General features: G+C 39.9%; 1 protein-coding gene across 3 annotated transcripts; it reads left to right on the forward strand.

The window, feature by feature from the left end:
• Positions 1-222: 222 nt before the first annotated feature.
• On the forward strand, positions 223-20713 carry ZNF658 (zinc finger protein 658). Of its 3 annotated transcripts, none has more exons than XM_030920329.1 (6): positions 232-258; positions 2394-2519; positions 2822-3031; positions 7697-7823; positions 8104-8199; positions 16871-20713. In XM_030920329.1, the coding sequence occupies exons 3-6, from the start codon at positions 3017-3019 to the stop codon at positions 19810-19812; spliced, it is 3180 nt and encodes a 1059-aa protein (XP_030776189.1). In that variant the 5' UTR covers positions 232-258; positions 2394-2519; positions 2822-3016; the 3' UTR covers positions 19813-20713. The 3 variants fall into 3 exon arrangements, with proteins under 3 accessions (XP_030776190.1, XP_030776189.1, XP_030776188.1); XM_030920328.1 differs by having other exon boundaries at positions 2973-3031; XM_030920330.1 differs by lacking the exon at positions 2394-2519 and having other exon boundaries at positions 223-258; positions 2973-3031.
• Positions 20714-21061: the final 348 nt, after the last annotated feature.

A 21061-nucleotide genomic window follows, 5' to 3' on the forward strand; every position in this document is an offset into this window, starting at 1 on the left:
TCGCAGTTCGTGGTCATGCTGACAAACTCCGGGAATCTGGGAAAACTCTGGGCTCCAAAGGTCCCTCCCAGCCGGTCAAAGAAGCAGAAAAACTTATAGTACTTCCTTCGGACGCACGGGCTTACGGGAAGTGTAGTTTTCAATGTTGCGCGCCTGCCGCGTAGCACTTTGGGAATGGGGCTTCGGCGCTCGCTCTGCGCATGTGTAAACCCAGCCCCGCCTCCTGCCGTCCGACCTCCGGGGCCTGAAAGGGACAAGGTGAGCGAGTCTTTAGGTCTGCGCTGGAGCCGAGGCTGCGCACCCGGGGTGAGAGCGTCGGTGACAGGGCTCCGCGCGGCCCAGGAGCCTGGGGACGGGCGGGCTTGTGTGCGGGGGACTGCAGCAGACAGTCAGTCTCAGGAGTCCCCAGGATGGCCCTCCCCTCTCGTCCGCGGCCCCGTACGCGGGCCCGGGCCGAGTCCTGTCCGCAGGTGTAGGGGCTGCCGGGCCCCGCGGGGTTGCGGGCGCGGGAAGGGCAATGTGCGTGGATAAGGTTGACGGCGAACAGGAGGAGGTTACTAGTAACTCGTGTTTCTTTTCTGAGAATTAAATAAGTTGTCACCTGTAAAGCATTTTGTCAAGTATCCGTTATAGTCACTGTGTGAAATGTAAGCTGCTCTCACAATTATGAGACACTTATTCTCATCGTTTGGTATTTCACCTAACCCTTCCAGCGACCCTCCTTGGTATAAACGTGCCATTTTTAAAAAATGGACGAAAGTTCATGGGGATGGGTACCCCAGAGCACACACTAGTAGGTGAGAGAGGTGAGATGCAAATGCGGAGAGATGTGACTCCCTGTCCTGCTCTTTCTAATATGCTGTCTGCCTGAAACCCAGACTTTTCAGTATCTGCCTAAAGCCTTCAGAGCGCTTGTGCAGAGCGGCCTGTCACCAGATCTGTGTAGATGATTGTGAAGTGAATGTGGACAGAATCTCACCAAGGGTAAATACATCCTGCGATGTGTCGGGTCTCTACAGAACCTCTGATTCAGGCTGAGGCTCCTGAATCCTCTTGTACTGTTCCTGCTGTCTCCTCAAAGGCACAGATTGATATTCTAGTGCTGTGCTGCCGGGTAGAAAGATAAGGCAAACCACAAACACAATTCATAATTTTTGATTAGGCGCAGTGGCTCATGCCTGTAATCCTAGCACTTTGGGAGGCCTAGGCTGGTGGATCAGTTGACGCCAGGAGTTCGAGACCAGCCTGGCCATCATGGCAAAAACCCGTCTCTACAAAAAGACAAAAATTCGCTGGACGTGGTGGTGCACTCCTGTAATCCCAGCTACTCGGGAGGCTGAGGCACGAGAACTGCTTGAACCCGAGACGGAGGCTGCAGTGAGCCGAGATTGAGCCACTGCACTCCAGCCTGGGTGACAGAGCAAGACTGTCTCAAAAGAGAAAAAAAAAAGAGCTTGGAATTTTTCAGTAGCTACAGTGAAGAGAAGAGGCAGGCAAAGTCAGTTTTACTGCTTTATTTTACTTAACTCATTGCATCCTAAATATTCGACTTGTGGCACTGGCCAAACTTCAGGTGTTCAGTGGTTCTGTGTGGCTGATGGCTGCAGTGCTGGATAGCACATTTCGAGTGAATCTCAAGAGTCAGGTTTAAGGTATTAGGTGGTTTCAATTGAGTTTGTTTCTCAGGCCCAAGTCTCACCTCCTCTGGAGCAAAGCAGCTCGTGTGAGGCAGGAAAGAGGGAGTCCTAGAGACTACTGCCATAGAAGAACAGCCTAAATGACGGAGACCTCTTTTAGAGCATCAAAGAAGAGGCAGAAGATTCTAGAAAGGAGCAAGTCCTGATTGCTTCCCCAGAGGCAGTTCTTGATTCCGTATATAATGTATGCATCAGATTTAGTGATGTTGCCACATCCAGAAGCCATCACAGACCGTGTGACTTTGCTGTGGACTAACTTGCAGAAGGCAATTCCCTGGGGTTGAGAGGGATGAGTGACAAGCTGAGTGGAAAAAGACACTTTACTGGAGGGCTGATTAGGTCATGATATCCAGGGAAGACGTAATCAGCTGTCCAGATGCCAAACAGCAGCCTGTTTTCCTTTCTGCCTTCACTTCTTCCACATTCTGAGTCCCTCTCACACTGTGTTCATCATCACATGTGGCATTTAGAGTAATACTGATGTTCCCTCTTTCCTGGTAGTAGAGGAAGAATTTCCTGTATTGGAAACCCAAAAATACTGGGTCTGAAATTCCTTGCGTAAAACATCCCATCTTAATTTTTTCTGTGGAAGCGCTAATTCTGGGTGTAAAGACAGAACTTGATTAATAAGTCAGTCTGAGTAGTCCTTTTTTAAAAAAATTATTTTAAAATTTATTTATTTTTTTCTATTTTTAGTAGAGACAGGATTTCGCCACGTTGACCAGGCTAGTCTCGAACTCTTGGCCTCCAGCAGTTCACCTCCCAAATTGCTGGGATTACCACGCCCAGCTGAGTAGTTCTTTGACATTAGCTTTAATGAAGGTAAGCAGCTTCATCTTTGTATACCTGAACTTGCTTAATCCTTTGTTTTATTTTTACTTTTTTCTTAGTCAAAAGGGAACATAATTGTTAATAAATCAACATAATTATTAGTAAATCAACAAAAAACCGTATTACTTTACTCAGTGAAAATGCAAGTTTAAGCGCACGTAATCCTATCAGGGATGCACGTATTCAGGTGTGGCTATCTTTGAGTGGTCCCTCCTGTCCCTTTTCAAGAATGGAAGGGACATTCTGCACTGGGAATCCTTTTTTCCAGCTGAGTGTGATGATATTTTTTTTAGGCACATGAATAGGACTACATGCTCCTTGTGGGATTATGTCGCAGTAAAAAACCATTATCAAGTCGAACCATCTCACGTCAGGGACCATCTCTGTAGGACTGTGAGGCAGACCAGGTCTTTCATGACTCCATTGCTCTTTCCTGTTTCCCAGCTGAACCTCCACAGTCCTCTCCACTCTTCCAGGAGCAGCAGAAAATGAACATCTCTCAGGTGAGTTCGGTTTTTAAAAACCAGTTTATTTTACAGTAGGTTTTGTAAGGGTTTATGTGTCTTTACATTAACATGGAAAAGTAGAAACAGAAATGGATCAGACACATTCCTAGAAGATGTAGAAATGCAGATTAATAGCTGAGCAAAGTGGCATGTGGATAGATGCAGATCCTTCGATATTACAAATTTACCAAATTAAGCTTCAGATTTATTTCTGAGGTTATTGACAGCCATGGTGGAGTGTCAGACAGACGATACTTAAAGGTTTACATTGATGAGAAAGATAAAGCAAACCGATTTATCATGGAATATAAACATAAAGATAACGAAATGTATTTATTGTTCTTCAAGAAGGTGACTTAGTTAATAAATTGCCAAATAACAGAATATTGCTTCTTCAGTAGAAGTAGAAACTGTAATGCTAAATTTGAACACGTTCAGTACTGTTTTTCAAAAACTCCAATGAAAGGGTTGAATTTAACATTTTTCTGATGAATCAACTGAATGTCTTTAAAATCACTCTCCATAAATATTTTGAATAGCCATGATAGGTTGCCCAGCAGATGGTCCAAAATTCTGTTCTCTTTCAGATATTTCCCCACTTAGCATTTAACGTCAACTCTCCATGGGATGCCTTGGTTTTTCTTGCCACTTGCCTGGGCTCTCCAGTGTCCCTACCCAGAGTATAATCACATCCAGTGCTGTGGTCTTTTCCTTTCCTTGCTTGGCTTTTCTGCAGCACTTGCCTCAATGTCTCGCTCTGTCCCGGAACATTTCTGTTAGTGGTACTTGCCCTCCCCGGTCCTTCCCCGGCTGATGTGTTCACGGAGCCACCTTCCTTTTCCTTTCACTTGGCTCAGCCTCCGTTTCTGTCCTTGGCTCTTTAGTCTTCTCTGTTGTCTCCAAATGATTTTGTCTTCCCTTGTTTTTTTCTTTTTTTAAAACTGCTTTTTTGAGACTCAATTCACAATTCACATATATTACCATGTACCCATTTAAAGTGTAGAATTCAGTGATTTTTTTTTTTAGTATATTCTCAGATAATGTGCTAATATCACTGCAGTCAATTTTAGAACATTTTTATTGCCTTAGAAAGAAGCTGTGGACACTGTAACTACCACTTCATTCCCTCTGAGCCCCAAACAACCACTAACCTCTTCTGTCTCCATAGTTTTGCTGAACCACTCCCTTTATTATTTCTTTTAGGCAGTCTTGCCTGTGATGAATTCTCTCAGGTTTTGTTTACCTGGGAAAATTACAGTTTCTCCATTTTTCCTGGATATGGAGGCTACTGGTTGACAGTCTTTGTTTCAGCACTTTGAATATGTCATCCCATTGCCCTCTGTCCTCCATAGTTTCTCATTAGAAATCAGCCTGTAATATGATGACTTGTTTCTCTGTTGCGGCTTTCCCGATTGTCTCTTTGTTTTTTTAACATTCAGATTCTCATGTCCAGGTATGGATTTCTTTTCCTTTTTTCTTTTCTTTTTCTTTCTTTCTTTTTTTTTTGAGACAGTCTTTTGCTCTGTCACCCAGGCTGGAGTGCAGCGGCATGATCTCAGCTCACTGTAACCTCTGGTTCAAGCAATTCTTGTGCCTCAGCCTCCCGAGTAGCTGGGATTACAGGCGTTCACCACTATGCCTGGCTAATTTTTATATTTTTCATAGAGATGGGGTTTTGCCATGTTGGCCAGGCTGGTCTCGAACTCTTGGCCTCAAGTGATCTGCCCACCTCAGCCTCCCAAAGTGCTGGGATTACAGGCTGAGACACCACCCCCAGCCAGTGTGGATTTCTTTCTCCGAGTTTATCCTACCTAAAATTTGTGAAGCATTTTGGCTGTGTAGATTTATCATTTTCATCAGATTTGGGGGTTTCTTGGGCATTATTACTTCCGATACTGTTTTAGACCCTTTCTGTCTCTATTCTGTTAGTCTATTTGGCATATGCTGGTGCTGTCCAACAGTTCATTTCTTGTTATTTTTCTTTCTGTTTCTCACTGCATAATCTCAGTGGGCATGTGGTCCAGTTGGTTGATTCTTCTACCTGTTCAGACCTGCTGTTGAACAGGTTTTTTTTGGTAAAATGTTTGTTTTAGTTTTGTACTTTTCAACTTTAAAGTTTCTATTTGGTCCCTTTTTATAGTTTCTGTCTATTTATATCCTTTATCTGGTGAGATGTTATTCTAATACTTTGCTTTGGTCCTTACGTATCATTTCCTCTAAGGCTTTGACCATATGTCAAATAGTTGATTTAAAGTCATCATCTATTTAAGTCCAGTGCCTGCTTCCTCATGAGCAGTTCTGTTGATTATACTTTTTTCCTGCATGTGGGTCTTACTTGGTTGTTTCTTTTCTTGTTTTGCATTTTTTTGTTGAAAACTATACATTTTAAATAAAATAAGGTGGCAACTCTAGAAAATATTCTCAATTTGCAGGGGTTGTTGTTGAAATTTGTCTAGTGACTTTTTAATTGATTCAGTAGTGCCTGTGTTTATTGTCATGTGTGGCCGCAGAAGTCTGCAGAAATTTTCTTAAATTCCTGAAACCTTAAGTAAGGCTCTCAGTCTGTGCCAAAGAGCCTCATGAGTGCTGGGGCATTCCTTCAGCAGTCATTCAGGCAATTTATAACTCCTTGTTAACCTTCACTTCCTGTTCACCCCAAACCTCAGGGTCACCCAGGGTGACAGTTTAGGGCCTTCTCACGTCTTTCCAGAGCATAATCACGGCCCTGGGCGTATGCTCAGCTCTATGCATGTGGGTGACCTAGAGTCTCTAGAATCTGCAGGAGCTTTTCAAAAGCTTTATGAACATCCCATTCCCCAGTTTCCTTTCTAAAAAACTTTTCAATTAGGCTGTTATTTATGTCAGGTGTTAGCCACTGCCTCAGGTAGCTGCTAAGTTAAACAATTGCCTTTGAATGTTTTTGGCAAATGCCTTCAAGGATAAGGCTTTTCACACTGGGGAACTCTGACTTAATTCAGACAATCAGCCTTGCAAGTCAGTTCTTCCCAAGAACCACAGATTAGGTCAGGTAATGAGGGTTTTCTGGGAATGAGACTTTGGCCAACCTGTGACCCAATCGGCCTCATCCAGTGGATACCAGGCTGCTGGATTCTCCTGTTGTTTCAGATGTTTCTCAAAGCTAATGCTAAGTTGGAGTGAGAGGGATGGAAATAGGGCAGGTTGAAATGACACAAGATCATTGTTCTTACTGTGATGCAGCTGTTTTTCTCATATGGATGGTCTGCAGATTGCTGTAAGCCTTTGGTAGCTTCTAGAGTTCTGAAAAAGTCGATTCTGCAGTTTTTGCCAGTTTCTCATTGCTTTTATGGAAGAAGGAATTTTCTTGGATCTTCAGTATCTTCACTGTCATCACTTGCTAATTTGAATTTGAAGTCTTTTTGTTGTGGAAACTTTCTCTTTTCTCAGTTTCTAAGACTCTGCCCCCTCCTGATTCTATTATTATTTTTCAGAAAACATCTCTGGTTTTGTGGCCTATACTTTTTCTACTTTGTGGTTCCTCAGATGTTGTTTTTTGTTCTTTTCTTTCTTCAATCCCTGTGTGCTGAAGGAGCTGTCTGTCTGTCTCTGCCAGCCTCACTCACCACCTAAATTGCTAGTGACTCCTAAATGCTTGTCTTCATCCCCATCTTACCTTCTGTGCTCTAAAATCATGTGTGTTCTGGTTGAAGGAACAGTTCTAGCTATGTATCACCATGAACAGAACTCTCACTGAACCTTCTAACACATTTTTCTTCTTTCCCAAATACCAGTTTTGGCACCACCAAACAGCTGTTCTTTTTGAAATATACATTATTTTTTTCCATAAGAGGAACAACTATGCCTCTTATGTAACTGAAACTCTGTACCCTTTGACCCATGCCTCCTCATTCCTCACCCCTCACCCCCAGCCTCTGTAACCACCATTCTACTGTCTACGTCTATGAGTTTGAACTTTTTAGATTCTACATGTAAGTGAGATATAATTAGAAATATTTGTCTTTCTGTCAATTAAAAACACAATTTTTTAAAAAGGAACTGCTCATACGGCTAGATTGAATAGCTGTACAAGAAAGTAGTTATTCAATGCGTGTCGCTTCTCTTCCGTGGTTACATCCCTATTCTTAAATCCGTTGCCGTGACCCCAGTGTAGGAAGTGGTCTCTCGCGCTGGTCTCTTTGGTTACAGCTATTGTGGCTGTTCTCTGCTCTTCATGTGCTCTACCCTTGTATATTTGTTTACATTTATTTGTACATAAGTTTGGTCAGGGTATCTCCAGACTTCACATGTATCTGTTCCTTAGCCCCCAGAATTTACAGTGATGATGGCCAGGGAGGGTGTGAATGTCCTAAAGGCTACCCCAGATAATCTGCGGAGATGTGGAAGAAGGAAGGAGGTGGTTGGAAGGAAGTTGTTTTACGCTGAATTTTTTTGTCTTAAAAATACCTAGAATTCATAAATATACATATAGACAAATTATGGCAAGTTAAAAAATGTTTTAATTGAGTAACATATGTTAAGACGATATTAGGTCTAAAATAAGCCTTTATAACCGTTCAATTTAGAGCCTCAAAGTAGTAGCTGTCAAAGATATTTTCTGTGTCACCTAGTTCTGAACCCTTGAACAAACTGTTGTTACATTTGTTGTGATAAATGTTGTTACAGGCATCAGTGTCATTCCAGGACGTGACTGTGGAATTCACCCAGGAGGAGTGGCAGCACCTGGGCCCTGTTGAGAGGACCCTGTACAGAGACGTGATGCTGGAGAACTACAGCCACCTCATCTCAGTGGGTGAGCACAGCTTCCATGGGGCTGTCTTGAGAATATATGTTCCCTTTTTAAAAAGTATCAAGATACATGGACCCTTTATAGAGATTAAAGGGCTTTGGATTAAAAGGTCTGAAGTAGTTGAAACCTTTACAGAAACAAAAGCAACATGTCATTACTTTCCCATTAAAAACTTCAAATGAACACCCTGTTAATGCTTTGCTGCCATATCTTTTTTCCCCTTGTGGTAACCCAAAAGCCCGTGAATCTGGTCCATGTATACCCTCAATTATTTTGTTTATAGGATATTGCATTACTAAACCCAAAGTGATCTCCAAGTTGGAGCAAGGAGAAGAGCCATGGTCCTTGGAAGATGAATTCCTGAACCAGAGGTACCAAGGTGAGTGGGCCTTAGCAGAAGGAGCCCCTGGGGGTAGTTAGATTTTAGAGGGAGAGCACCTTTGAAAGTTCTTTTTTAACAGCTTTATTGAGATATAATTCACATTCCTACAATTCACTCCTTTAAAGTGTACAGGTCAGTGACTTCAAGCAACCACACATCAAAACTATTCAGGGAAGAAATAGTGCACTTTCATTCAACATGTATAGACATTTTTTTCCTGTCAGGGTTCCCTGAACAATACAGTATAACAACTATTTACATTATATTAGGTAGCATAATTAATATGGTGATGATTTAAAGTATACAAGAGGATGTGCATAGGTTATATGCAAATGCTGTGCCGTTCTGTATCAAGGACTTGGGCATTTATGGATTTTGGTATTCAAGAGAATCCTGGAACCAACTCCCCAGGGGATGACTGTATATGTAAACATCACCACAGTTAATTTTCACCACCTCAAAGAAACCTGTACCCTTTAGTTACCACTCTCCTGTCCCCCCTGCCCTCTGCAGCCCTAGGTAACCACCAGTCTACTTCTGTCTCTATAGATCTGCCTATTTTGGACATTTTATATAAATGGAATCATATATAATATGTGGTCTTTTGCGACTGGTTTATTTTGCCTAGCATAATGTTTACGAGTACTGTTATAGAATGCATGTTTCATTCTTTTTATGGCCAAATAATGTTCCATTGTATGGATATACCACCTGTCTATCCATTCATCAGTCAGTAGGTATTTGGGATTCCACCTACAAATAATGCTAATATAAACATTTATTTACAAGTTTCTGTATGGACAATTGTTTTGATTTCTCTCGTGTGTATTCCTAGGAGTGAAACTGCTGGGTCATTTGGTATCCGTGTCTTTATCTGTTTGAGGAACCACCAGACTGTTTTTCTAAATGCACCTTTTTCCATCCCTAACAACAGCATGTGGGGTTCTGATTTCTCCACATCCTCACCAATACTTATTATTTGACTTTTTGATTTGAGCCACCCCAGTGGATGCGAAGTGATATCTCACTGTGGTTTTGATGTACATTTCTGTATTAGTTAGCTAGGGTTATCATAATAAAATACCATAGGCTGGGTAGCTTAAACAACAGAAATTCTCATGATTCTGGAGGCTGGAAGTCCAAGATGAAAGTGCTAATAAGTTGGTTCCTGGTGACGCGTCTCTTCCTGGCTTGAAGACAGCCACTTTCTTGCTGTATTTTCATGTGGCCTTTCCTCTGTGCACATGCAGTGGGAGAGAGAGAATACTCTGGTGTTTCTTCCTCTTCTCATAAAGATATCAGTACTACTGGTTTAGGGTCCTTCCCTATGACCTCATTTTTACCCTTTCTGCCTCCTTGAAGGCCTTGTCTGCAAATACAGTTACACTGGGGGTTAGGGCTTCAAGATAAGAATTTGGGAAGGGCACAAGTAAGTCTATAACAATTTCCCTGGTCACTAATGATATCAGGCATCTTTTTATATGCCTATTAGCTTTTGTACTAATAAATGATTCCAGGAATCTTAAAAAGCTATAGTTTTCAATGTCATTTTTAGAGCAGAAAAGTAAAATCATCCTAATTATTAGAAGTGAGGCACAATTAAGGTTTCTGTTTGAAGTCCTACCAACAAATAGCACCACATAAAGATGGACATCATTTAGATCAAGCATGTTGCCGAGTCACTAGATGTAAATTAGTGGATCACATTGATTGTCTAAAAAGGATAGCCCTAAATGAGTAACATAGAAAGATTATTATAAAACCTCGGTAAAGTTGTTGAGTCAATAAAGATAAAATAATGTAGGTTTCATGTTCTGTATCATTCAGATTTGAATTCAGGCAATAAATTCATTAAAGTAGGAAGAGCTCTCGTTCAAGAGCACAGGGAAATGAAAACCTTTAAGGATTTGAATGACTGCACCAAATAATATAATATCACTGTTTCCAAAACATAAAATAATGGAGTTCTAAGAACTTAAAACTCATTAGAATTAGGACATCATAATATGTCTTATCTGATTAAACAGTAGGTACAATGGACAACAAGTAAATATGCCTAGAGAGGGTATAAATTACATTTGTATGAAAGTGAACCATACATTTGTGTATATGTATGCTAATGCAAAAAACAAAACTTTAATGTTTTGATGGAATAATGATAAAATAGAGTATACTATTAGTCTAAAGAGAAAACCTCAATAAATACAACAAATTAGAATAAACACAAACAGCATTCTCTGAACCTAGTTTGCTAAATCTAGAAATTAATAATAAAATGAAAAAAATCCACTTGAAAAAATTTTAAAGTATCTCTTTTAAACAATATGCAAAAAACTGTAATGCAATTTTGGATTTGATTTATGTAATGAAATAATTGTAGCTGCAAGTTAGAAACCATCAGATATAGCTAAAGTAGTGGACAGAAGGAAGGTCATAATCTCATTAATAAATTAAGCAAGAACAGCATCAAAAATACAGTAATGAAAGCAGAATTTAAAAGTAAAATTAGAAATTAGTTGGCTAACACGATGAAATCCCATCTCTACTAAAAATATAAAAAATTAGCCGGGCATGGTGATGGGCGCTTGCAGTCCCAGCTACCCGGGAGGTTGAGGCAGGAGAATGGCATGAACCCAGGAGGCATAGCGTGCAGTGAGCCAAGATCACGCCACTGCACTCCAACCTGGGTGACAGAGTGAGACTCCGACTCAAAAAAGAAAAAAGAAAAAAAAAGTAGAAATAAATGGAAAACAGAAATGGAATATTTCTTTACAATAAAAATAAAATGAATTAAACTTTAGCTAACCCTATCAAAGATAAAATAGAGGAAACACCTATATAATAAATTCAAGGGGGGAGACATTTATAAAGATGTAATGCTATACCAAACACAATCCCATTCATAAAGACAGTGATACAGGAGGATTTGCTGCTCTACCAGATATTGAGGCTTTATGTAAAACTCTGTGTAGCTAAGTAGCATGGAGTTGAGGGGTGGGATGGTTTAGTAAATTAGTGAAACAGAGTAGAAAGTTCAAGAAAAAACATGCACTTGATAGACAGTGGTCTTAGATAGATGACATTGGAGAACAATGGGGAAAGGATCTTGAGGTATCCATGTAGATCAAAACAAAAAAATCAAATTCAGTTGGCTTAAGACCTAATTATCAAAGCAAAAGTAGAAATATTCTAGAAGATCATAGAGAATAGGTTAATGACTCTTCTTAGGGAAGGATTTAATAAAATAGAGAATGCATTACCAGGGGAAGGATGAAGTAAATGTATTCCTTTCTACCCACTAAGTGCAGCTGAATATATGTTTATATTATATAGGCATGCCTCAGAGATACTGCAGTTTCCGTTCCAGACCACTACAATGAAGCAGATTTCGCAATAAAGCAAGTTACAATTTTTGTTTTCCTAGGGCTTATGAAAGTTATGTTTACACTATACTTTAGTCTTGTAGATGTGCAATAACATGTCTAAAAAACAGCATGCATGCCTTATTTAAAATATTTGATTGCTAAAAACTGCTGAGTCAGACACAAAGTGAGCGCTGGCTGTTGGAAAAATGGCACCAACAGACTTGCCCAACTCAGGGTTGCCACAAACCTTCAGTTTGTAAAAGATGCAATATCTAGCCAGGCACAGTGGCTCACACTTTTAATCTCAGAACTTTGGGAGGCCAAGGCAGGCAGATCACTTGAGACCAGGAGTTTGAGACCAGCCTAGCCAACATGGCAAAACCCTGTCTCTACCAAAAATAACAAAAAAATTGGCCACTCATGGTGGCTTGCGCCTGTAATCCCAGCTATTTGGGAGGCTGAGGCAGGAGAATTGCTTGAACCTGGGAGGTGGAGATTATGGTGAGCCGAGATCTCACTACTGAAGGGTGGAAAGAAGAACGCAGATGCACTGGGGGTCTTGGCCCCTGACAAAATGCAAGGTGGTTATAGTGTCATCAGAGTCCTCGGGGGGCCCTTGATCTTTCACCCATGCCCAGGGTTGATGTAGAAGCCTCGGCCGGGTGCGGTGACTCACGCCTGTAATCCCAGCACTTTGGGAGGCTGAGGCAGGTGGATCATCTAAGGTCAGGAGTTCGAGACCAGCCTGACCAACATTGCGAAACCCCGTCTCTACTAAAAGTACAGAAATTAACCAGGCATGGTGGCAGGCACCTGTAATCCCAACTACTCAGGAGGCTGAGGCAGGAGAATCTCTTGAACCTGGGAGGCAGAGGTTGCCGTGAGCTGAGATTGTGCCATTGCACTCCAGCGTGGGGGACAAGAGCGAGACTCTGTCTCAAAAAGAAAAAAAAAAAAAAAGTAGAAGCCTCCTCTCGCACCCCCAGGGCATCAGATCAGTCGGGAACCGGACTTCCATCCCCACGAGGCAGGCAGTGATGCTGCATCTCACTCCCGCTAGTATAACTTCAGAGGAGGCTCACTAAAACTGAATATTAATTTTGATAAAGTCCGACTTATTTTCTTTTACAGAACCTGCTTTTGTTGTTCTATCTAGAAACTTTGAAACTCAAAGTAACAGATTTAGGAATCCTGTTTTCTTCTAGAAATTTTACAGCTTCAGTTTTTACACTGAGTTGATAATCCATTTTGTGTTAAATTCTATATGAAGTATGAGTTATGTGTCAAGTTTAATGTTTTTGGAACAGGGAGTCCAGTTATTCCAGCATGACTTTTTGAAAAGATTTGTTACTTCTCCACTGAACAGCATTTCCACCTTTCTTAGAAAACAGATGGCTGTGTATTTGTGGGTCTCTTTTTGTAGTTTCTATTCCTTTTCATTCATCTACATGTCTTTCCTTATGCCAGTACCACATTAACTTGATTACTCTAGCTTATTAAGTTTTGAAGTCAAGTACTTCTCCAGGTTTCATCTTCTGTATAAATTTTTAAATGAGGTTCATGATCTTTACAAAGGAAACATGTTGGCATTTAAACTGGGATGGCATTGAATCTGTAGAGCAAATTAAAGAGAATTGACAACAATGTACACAGTCTTCCAGTCCATACACAAAATATCCCTACTGATTTATTTAGTATTTCTTTGATTTCTTTCATCAATGTTTTTTAGTTTTTAGAACACAGATAGCGAGGCTTTTTAAATTTTTGTTTTTAATTTTGTTTCGGTGCTGTGGTAAATATTGTTTCTCTGATTTAAAATTCCAATTCGTCATTGTGTGTTTGTAGGCATAGATTTGTATATTGGCCTTAGATTCTGCCCTTGCTAAAAACACTTATTAGTTCAAGGAGCTTTTTAGATTTTTAATTTTCTGTGTGAATTTACTCTGTATCTTTGTGTTTTTATTCTTGCCTTCTTGCACTGGTCAGTCCTTCTAGTGCAATCTTGTGTAAAGGTACTGGTAGTGTGCATCCTTGTCTTTTTCCTGATATTAGAGGGAAAACAGTCAATCTCTCTTGAGTATAATGTTAGTTATAGACTTTTTATAGATTACTTTTATTAAATTAATAAATGAATTTTGAATTTTGTTAAAATTTTTGGCATTGATGTATTGTGTGATTTTAGTTCTTCAGACTACTGATAGGAGATTACATTGACCTAAAGTGTAGCATAAAAACTATAGTTTTTATAGTATTACAGTGTAGTAACTGGCATTTTTGAGTAAATTTCACTGATATATTATCTGTGTTTATATATTTCTGTGCACTTTTTGGGACATTTTTGCATTTATGTTATGGGAGATACTGGTCTGAAGGTTTCTTTTCTTGAATAGTATTTGCCTAATCTTGCTATGAGGATGAGGCAGGCCTTATAAAATGATTTGGGAAATATTCCATCTTTTATTTTCTAGAAGACATTGTGTAGGATTGGTATTATTTCTTCCTTGGATGTTTGGTAGAATTCACTAGTTAAAACCATTTGGTCCAGAAGTTATTTGGAACTGCACATACACACACGCAGACATATATACATACACACACACACACACACACATATTTAGAGGAAGATTTAATTACATTCTTAAGCCTTATTTACATATACGAACATAGTTAAAATTTGAGTAAATTACACATTCAGTTAACATATCCTCCATTATACTGAATTAAGTTAATATGTTACGTTGTCATAAATATCCTTTTCACTGACCGCTCCTTTAGAAATAAATGTCTTTTAGATGATTCTGCCATTATGTTTTAACATTTGACATAGAATATGTTCTCTGTGGTTACAGTACACATTAACGAACCCCTTCTTTCCACTTAGATTGTCCAAATAAAGGTAGTTTGCTTTTATAGTTAGAAAAAGAAAAAAAGAGAGAGATTAGAATGCTCTTACAAAACGATGTCAGCGCTAGCTACTTCCCTTTTCACCATGTAAGGCTATACCAAGAAGTGAGTAGTCTGTAACCCAGAAGAGGTCTTCACAAGAACACAGTCATGTTGGCACCCTAATCTCGGACTTCCAGTCTCCTGAACTGAGAAAAACAAATGTTTATTCTTTAAGCCATTTAATCTATTGTAATTTGTCGTAGTAGCCCAAACTAAGAGTTATTGTTAATGCTGTTTTATGATCTCATGAATGTCTGTTAGTAGTTAGTCCTCTCTTGCATTTTTGGTATTGATAATTTGTGTCTTCTCTTTTTTTCTCTCTGATGGTTTTTATCATTAAAAAAAAATAATTAAGCTTTTGGTTTGACTTGTTTTCCATCCTTCTACTTTCTTTCAATTTAATGTCCTCTCTTTGTTTAGTTTCTTAAAGGGGAAACAAGCATCTGACTGGAGATCTTTCTTTTCAAATATAATTTTTTTTTTTTTTTTTTTTTTTTGAGACAGAGTCTCGCTCTGTCACCCAGGCTGGAGTGCAGTGGTGCGATCTCGGCTCACTGCAAGCTCCACCTCCTGAGTTCAAGCAATTCTCCTGCCTCAGCCTCCCAAGTAGCTGGGATTACAGTTGTGCACCACCACGCCCTGCTAATTTTTCTATTTTTAGTAGAGACGGGGTTTCACCAGGTTGGTCAGGCTGGTCTCAAACTCCTGACCTTGTGATCCACCCGCCTTGGCCTCTCAAAGTGCTGGGATTACAAGCATGAGCCACCACACCTGGCCAAAATAATTTAAGCCCTAAATTTATCTCTGTGTACTACTGCCTTAGCTGTATCCACAAATTTCTGTATTCTTGTGTTGTTTTGTTTTCATTCACTTCAAAATACCTCATTCGAGAATTCTTCTTTCACCCGTGGGTTAATTAGGAATATTTAACTTACAGTCAATTTCTGGTATAATTTCTCTGTGACTCAAGATCATCCTCCGTATAATTTATTTCATATATATTTGTGAAAGTTTGTCTTACAGTCTAGAATGTAGTCTGTTTTGGTTATTGTTCCATGTGCATTTGAGAAGAATGTGAATTCAGCTGTCGAATGCATTGTGTCTTCAGGTTTGAAGCCATGGTTATCGCAAGTGCTACTTTATCTTATCTCTTCTGCTTGAGTTTTGGGCCTACTGTGTATTCCTGCCTCTGCTCTTCTGTGCTGCTTTTCTTCTTCTTTCCTTCCCATAGCTGCTATGAGTTCCTGTCAGTGCCCCCTAAAACAGCTTATTATATTCTTGCCCTTGCAGATCAAGACATTTGTTCCATAAATTAAATAATAATAATAATTTGGTTCTAGACAGAATTTTGGTAGTGGCTGCTGTGACCATCTCCTGGCATATCCCAAGAATGGAACTTTCTCAGGATTCTTCATGGCTCATGGAAGGAAACATACAAGAGCATGCAGATCCTCTGTATCTATGGCAGGGGAAAATTAGCTCCCTGCCTCAGACTCCATGGAACCACAGGAGTGTATCATTTTGGTTTGGCCTGTGCATGAGAAAACATCAAAAGTGTTTCCTGTTCTGTTAGACCACCATTGTCTCAGACCTCTGACTGGAAGGAGCAGGCTTTCCTTTGTGCGCTTTTTGTCTGTGCCTGTCAGCGCAGAATTGTAGGTTTCTTCAGCACCCGGTCAAAGATATAGAATAGCCTTGGAATTCTCCACTGTGTCATTTCTTAAGTCCTGAAGTTCACTTTCTTTCCATTTTGTAATCTTTGTTTATATTTGTTAATTTTTTGTTTTGTTTTTTTTTTTTTTGTCTAGGGATTTTTAATTGTAAGAGGGAAGATGTGGGAGGAAAGGGGCTACTCCACCTTGACTGGCCCCAGAAATAATTCCTGTTTTATAAACAACATACATGAGGAGAGAATCTGTCTGTGTGCATGAATTATTTAATCTTTGGAAACGTAATCTTTAATAAAATACATAACAAAACACGGGCTGGGCACAGTGGCTCATGCCTGTAATCCCAGCACTTTGGGAGGTCAAGGCAGGAGGATCACTTGAGCTCATGAGTTTAAGATCAGCCTGGGCAATATAGCAAGACCCTGCCTCTACTAAATACTAAAAAATTAACAGGGCATGGTGGCATACCCCTGTAGTCCCACCTAGTAGGGAGGCTGAAGTGGGAGGATCACTTGAGCCTAGGAGTACAAGGATGCAGTGAGCTATAATCACGCCACTGCACTCCAGCCTGGGTGACAGAGCAATACCCTATCTCAAAAACCAAAATCAAAATCAAGACATGAGTGTAAGTTCTTCTCCATGACAAATGTAAGATTTATAGTATATTTTAAATTTTTCTCATTTTAGGATATTTTAAAGTTGATCACATCAAAGGGATCTGGGAAAAACAAGAAAAACCTCTGTGGCAAGAAATATTCATCAGTGATGCTGACAAAACATTAAGTAAAGAAGGACAGAAAGTTTTAGAAAACCCATCTAATCTGGAAATAGCTCCAGAGTTTTCAGAAAAACTACCCTGTAAATGTGATTCTCATAGAATGAATTTGCCAATCGCTTCTGAATTAATTATAAGTGAAAGAAAATACTCAAGAAAGAAGGCTGAATACATGAATGTGTGTGAGAAATTGCAGCTTGATATTAATCATGAGAAAGCTCATCCTGGACAGAAATCTTATGAACATGGTAAAAATGCGAAAGCTTGCAGTTATAAGAAAGATCAGCATTGGAAATTTCAAACTTTGGAGGAATCTTTTAAATGTGATGGATCTGGACAAGGTTTACATGATAAGACAATTTGTATTACACCTGAGAGTTTTCCAACAGGAGAAAAGTCTTGTAAGGATGATGAATTTCGAAAAAACTTTGATAAAACCACTTTATTTAACCACATGAGAATTGACACAAGGGGGAAATGCTCTGATCTTAATGAATATGGGACATCCTGTGACAAAACCACCACTGTTGAATACAATAAATTTCACATGGCTATGACACACTATGAGTGTAATGAAAGGGGGATTAATTTCAGTAGGAAGTCACCCCTCACTCAATCTCAGAGAACTATTACAGGACGGAGTGCTTTTGAAAGCAATAAATGTGAAGAACATTTTAGCCAGAGCTCAGCCCATATAGTACATCAGAAAACACAAACTGGAGATAAATTTGGTGAATATAATGAATGTACAAATGCCCTCTACCAGAAATTAGACTTTACAGCACATCAGAGAATTCACACAGAAGATAAATTCTACCTTTCTGATGAACATGGGAAATGCAGAAAATCCTTTTACCAGAAAGGACACCTCATTCAGCATCAGAGGCCCCACTCAGGAGAGAAACCTTACCAATATGAAGAATGTGCGAAATCCTTTTGTTCAAGTTCACATCCCATTCAGCATCCTGGAACTTACGTGGGATTCAAACTTTATGAATGTAATGAATGTGGGAAAGCTTTCTGTCAGAATTCAAACCTCAGTAAACATCTGAGAATTCACACAAAAGAGAAACCTTGTGATAACAATGGCTCTGGGAGATCTTACAAGTTACCCCTCATAGGACACCAGAAAACAGATGCAGAGATGAAACTCTGTGATGGCGGTGAATATGGGAAGACATCACATCTCAAAGGACATCAGAGAATTCTCATGGGGGAGAAACCCTATGAATGTATTGAATGTGGGAAAACTTTCTCCAAGACATCACATCTCAGAGCACATCAGAGAATTCACACAGGTGAAAAACCCTATGAATGTGTTGAATGTGAGAAAACTTTCTCTCACAAGACACACCTGAGTGTACATCAGAGAGTTCATACGGGGGAGAAACCCTATGAATGTAATGACTGTGGGAAATCTTTTACCTATAACTCAGCCCTGAGAGCACATCAAAGAATTCACACCGGTGAGAAGCCCTATGAATGCAGTGACTGTGAGAAAACTTTTGCCCATAATTCAGCCCTCAGAGCACATCATAGAATTCACACGGGGGAGAAACCTTATGAATGTAATGAATGTGGAAGGTCTTTTGCTCATATTTCTGTTCTCAAGGCACATCAAAGAATTCACACAGGGGAGAAACCCTATGAATGTAATGAATGTGGGAGATCTTTCACCTACAATTCAGCCCTGAGAGCACATCAGAGAATTCACACAGGTAGAAAACCCTATGAATGTAGTGACTGTGAGAAAACTTTTGCCCATAATTCAGCCCTCAAAATACATCAGAGAATTCATACAGGGGAGAAACCCTATGAATGTAATGAATGTGAGAAAACGTTTGCCCATAATTCAGCCCTTAGAGCACATCAGAACATCCATACAGGGGAGAAACTCTATGAGTGTAATGAATGTGGAAAAACTTTTTTCCAGAAGACACGCCTCAGTACACATCGGAGGATTCACACAGGGGAGAAACCCTATGAATGTAGCAAGTGTGGAAAAACTTTCTCCCAGAAATCATACCTCAGTGGACATGAGAGAATTCACACAGGGGAAAAACCCTATGAATGTAACATATGTGGGAAAACTTTTGTCTATAAGGCAGCCCTCATAGTGCATCAAAGAATTCACACAGGGGAGAAACCCTATGAATGTAACGAATGTGGGAAAACTTTCTCCCAAAGAACACACCTCTGTGCACATCAGAGAATTCATACTGGGGAAAAACCCTATGAGTGTAATGAATGTGGGAAAACGTTTGCTGATAATTCAGCCCTCAGGGCACATCACAGAATTCACACAGGGGAGAAACCCTATGAATGTAATGAATGTGGGAAGACTTTCTCCAAGACATCACATCTCAGAGCACATCTTAGAACTCGCTCAGGGGAGAAACCCTATGAATGTAATGAATGTGGGAAAACCTTCTCTGAGAAGTCATATGTCAGTGCCCATCAGAGAGTTCACACAGGGGAGAAACCCTATGAATGTAATGTATGTGGGAAGCCATTTGCCCATAATTCAACCCTCAGAGTACATCAAAGAATTCACACAGGGGAGAAGTCCTATGAATGTAATGATTGTGGGAAAACGTTCTCCCAGAAATCACACCTTAGTGCACACCAGAGAATTCACACAGGGGAGAAACCTTATGAATGTAACGAATGTGGGAAAGCTTTTGCCCAAAATTCAACTCTGAGAGTACACCAGAGAATTCACACAGGGGAGAAACCCTATGAATGTGATGAATGTGGGAAAACTTTTGTCCGTAAGGCAGCTCTTAGAGTACATCACACCAGAATGCATACCAGAGAGAAAACCCTAGCATGTAATGGATTTGGGAAGTCCTGAAGGAATGCATCCCTTACTACACGTAGTGCAGAAACTCATGTCACATAGGCTGGAAACTTGTTTCCCTTAGCCATTTCCTTTTCCATTAGGCTCATAGCTTGTCAAAAAATGCCATTCATCCAGGTAGGACTGACCATGGAATGTGGTGCTAATGATACGTATTACACTTAACCTTGGCTGTTAAAAAAAAAATACCCCACAGTCTTTCTGGTGCATAAGATGGGTTGGAGGTTATTTCTGCAGCAAACACGGGTCCTGTGTGTTGAAAACCATAGAGCAGAAGGTCAAGGAAGCTAGAGTCTGAAAAGCTGGAACAGAATTCACTTCGGGGTCTGCACCAGGGTTTTGTTTTTGTTGCTTTAAAGCAAGAATTAAAGTTTATAGTCTGTTAAGCTCTTGCAAGTTTGACTTATGAGTTAAATGCACATAGTTTAACCTGAACTTTCTATTAGAGTGAGATGAAACCCTATGAGTATAATCAGTTTTAGAAAAACTTATCAGTTTATCGTGCATCAGAGACTTCACATGAAGAAGAAAACTTGTCAACATCCAGGATGATCAGGAGCCTTCATTAAAAATCAGAAAATTTAAGGAAAAACCCAGAAGCCTTCACAAAATGAATTGCATTAAACATCAAATGATTATTGTAAAATTTCATATTTTGAATAAATGACATTTTTCCTAGGTAATTTTTTCTGAGGAAATATGTCAGTTTTAGAATTGGAGATAAAATATTCACCTAGAACTGACATACCAAAACTTCTGTTTTGTAGTATCAAAAATTTTATAAACATATATAAGAAAATATTTGCCTATGGACAAACTCACTGTAGAATGTGAAGTTAAACATGGAATAATTTGAATTCTGTGGAGAATATGAATAAATGTGAATAGTCTGAGCTATGTGGAACATCTCTGGGTCTGTATATAAACATTATAACACACTGGTGAGTTCTAGGCGTGAACAGCCAAACCTGCACTGAGCATGGCCACTTCCTTTTCGACTGACTCTGTCCTCTGTTGGCTTCCCTCAACTTGGTGCTGTTAGATTTTGGCTGCCTGCTATGTCTGGATATTAATTAGTCTTGTCCTAAAACTAGTCTTGCCTAGTTTTTCTAGGACCTTGGAGGTCCCTGAGATTTCCCTGGCCACCGTGTGTGTATGTGTGTGTGTGTGGTGGGGAGGGGGGTTCAGGGTGATTCTTACATACTTTTTTTTTTGGCCTTTATTTTTATTTTATCCCACTCTA

Source organism: Rhinopithecus roxellana, chromosome 16, assembly GCF_007565055.1.
Source record: "Rhinopithecus roxellana isolate Shanxi Qingling chromosome 16, ASM756505v1, whole genome shotgun sequence".
Taxonomy (NCBI): Eukaryota; Metazoa; Chordata; class Mammalia; order Primates; family Cercopithecidae; genus Rhinopithecus; species Rhinopithecus roxellana.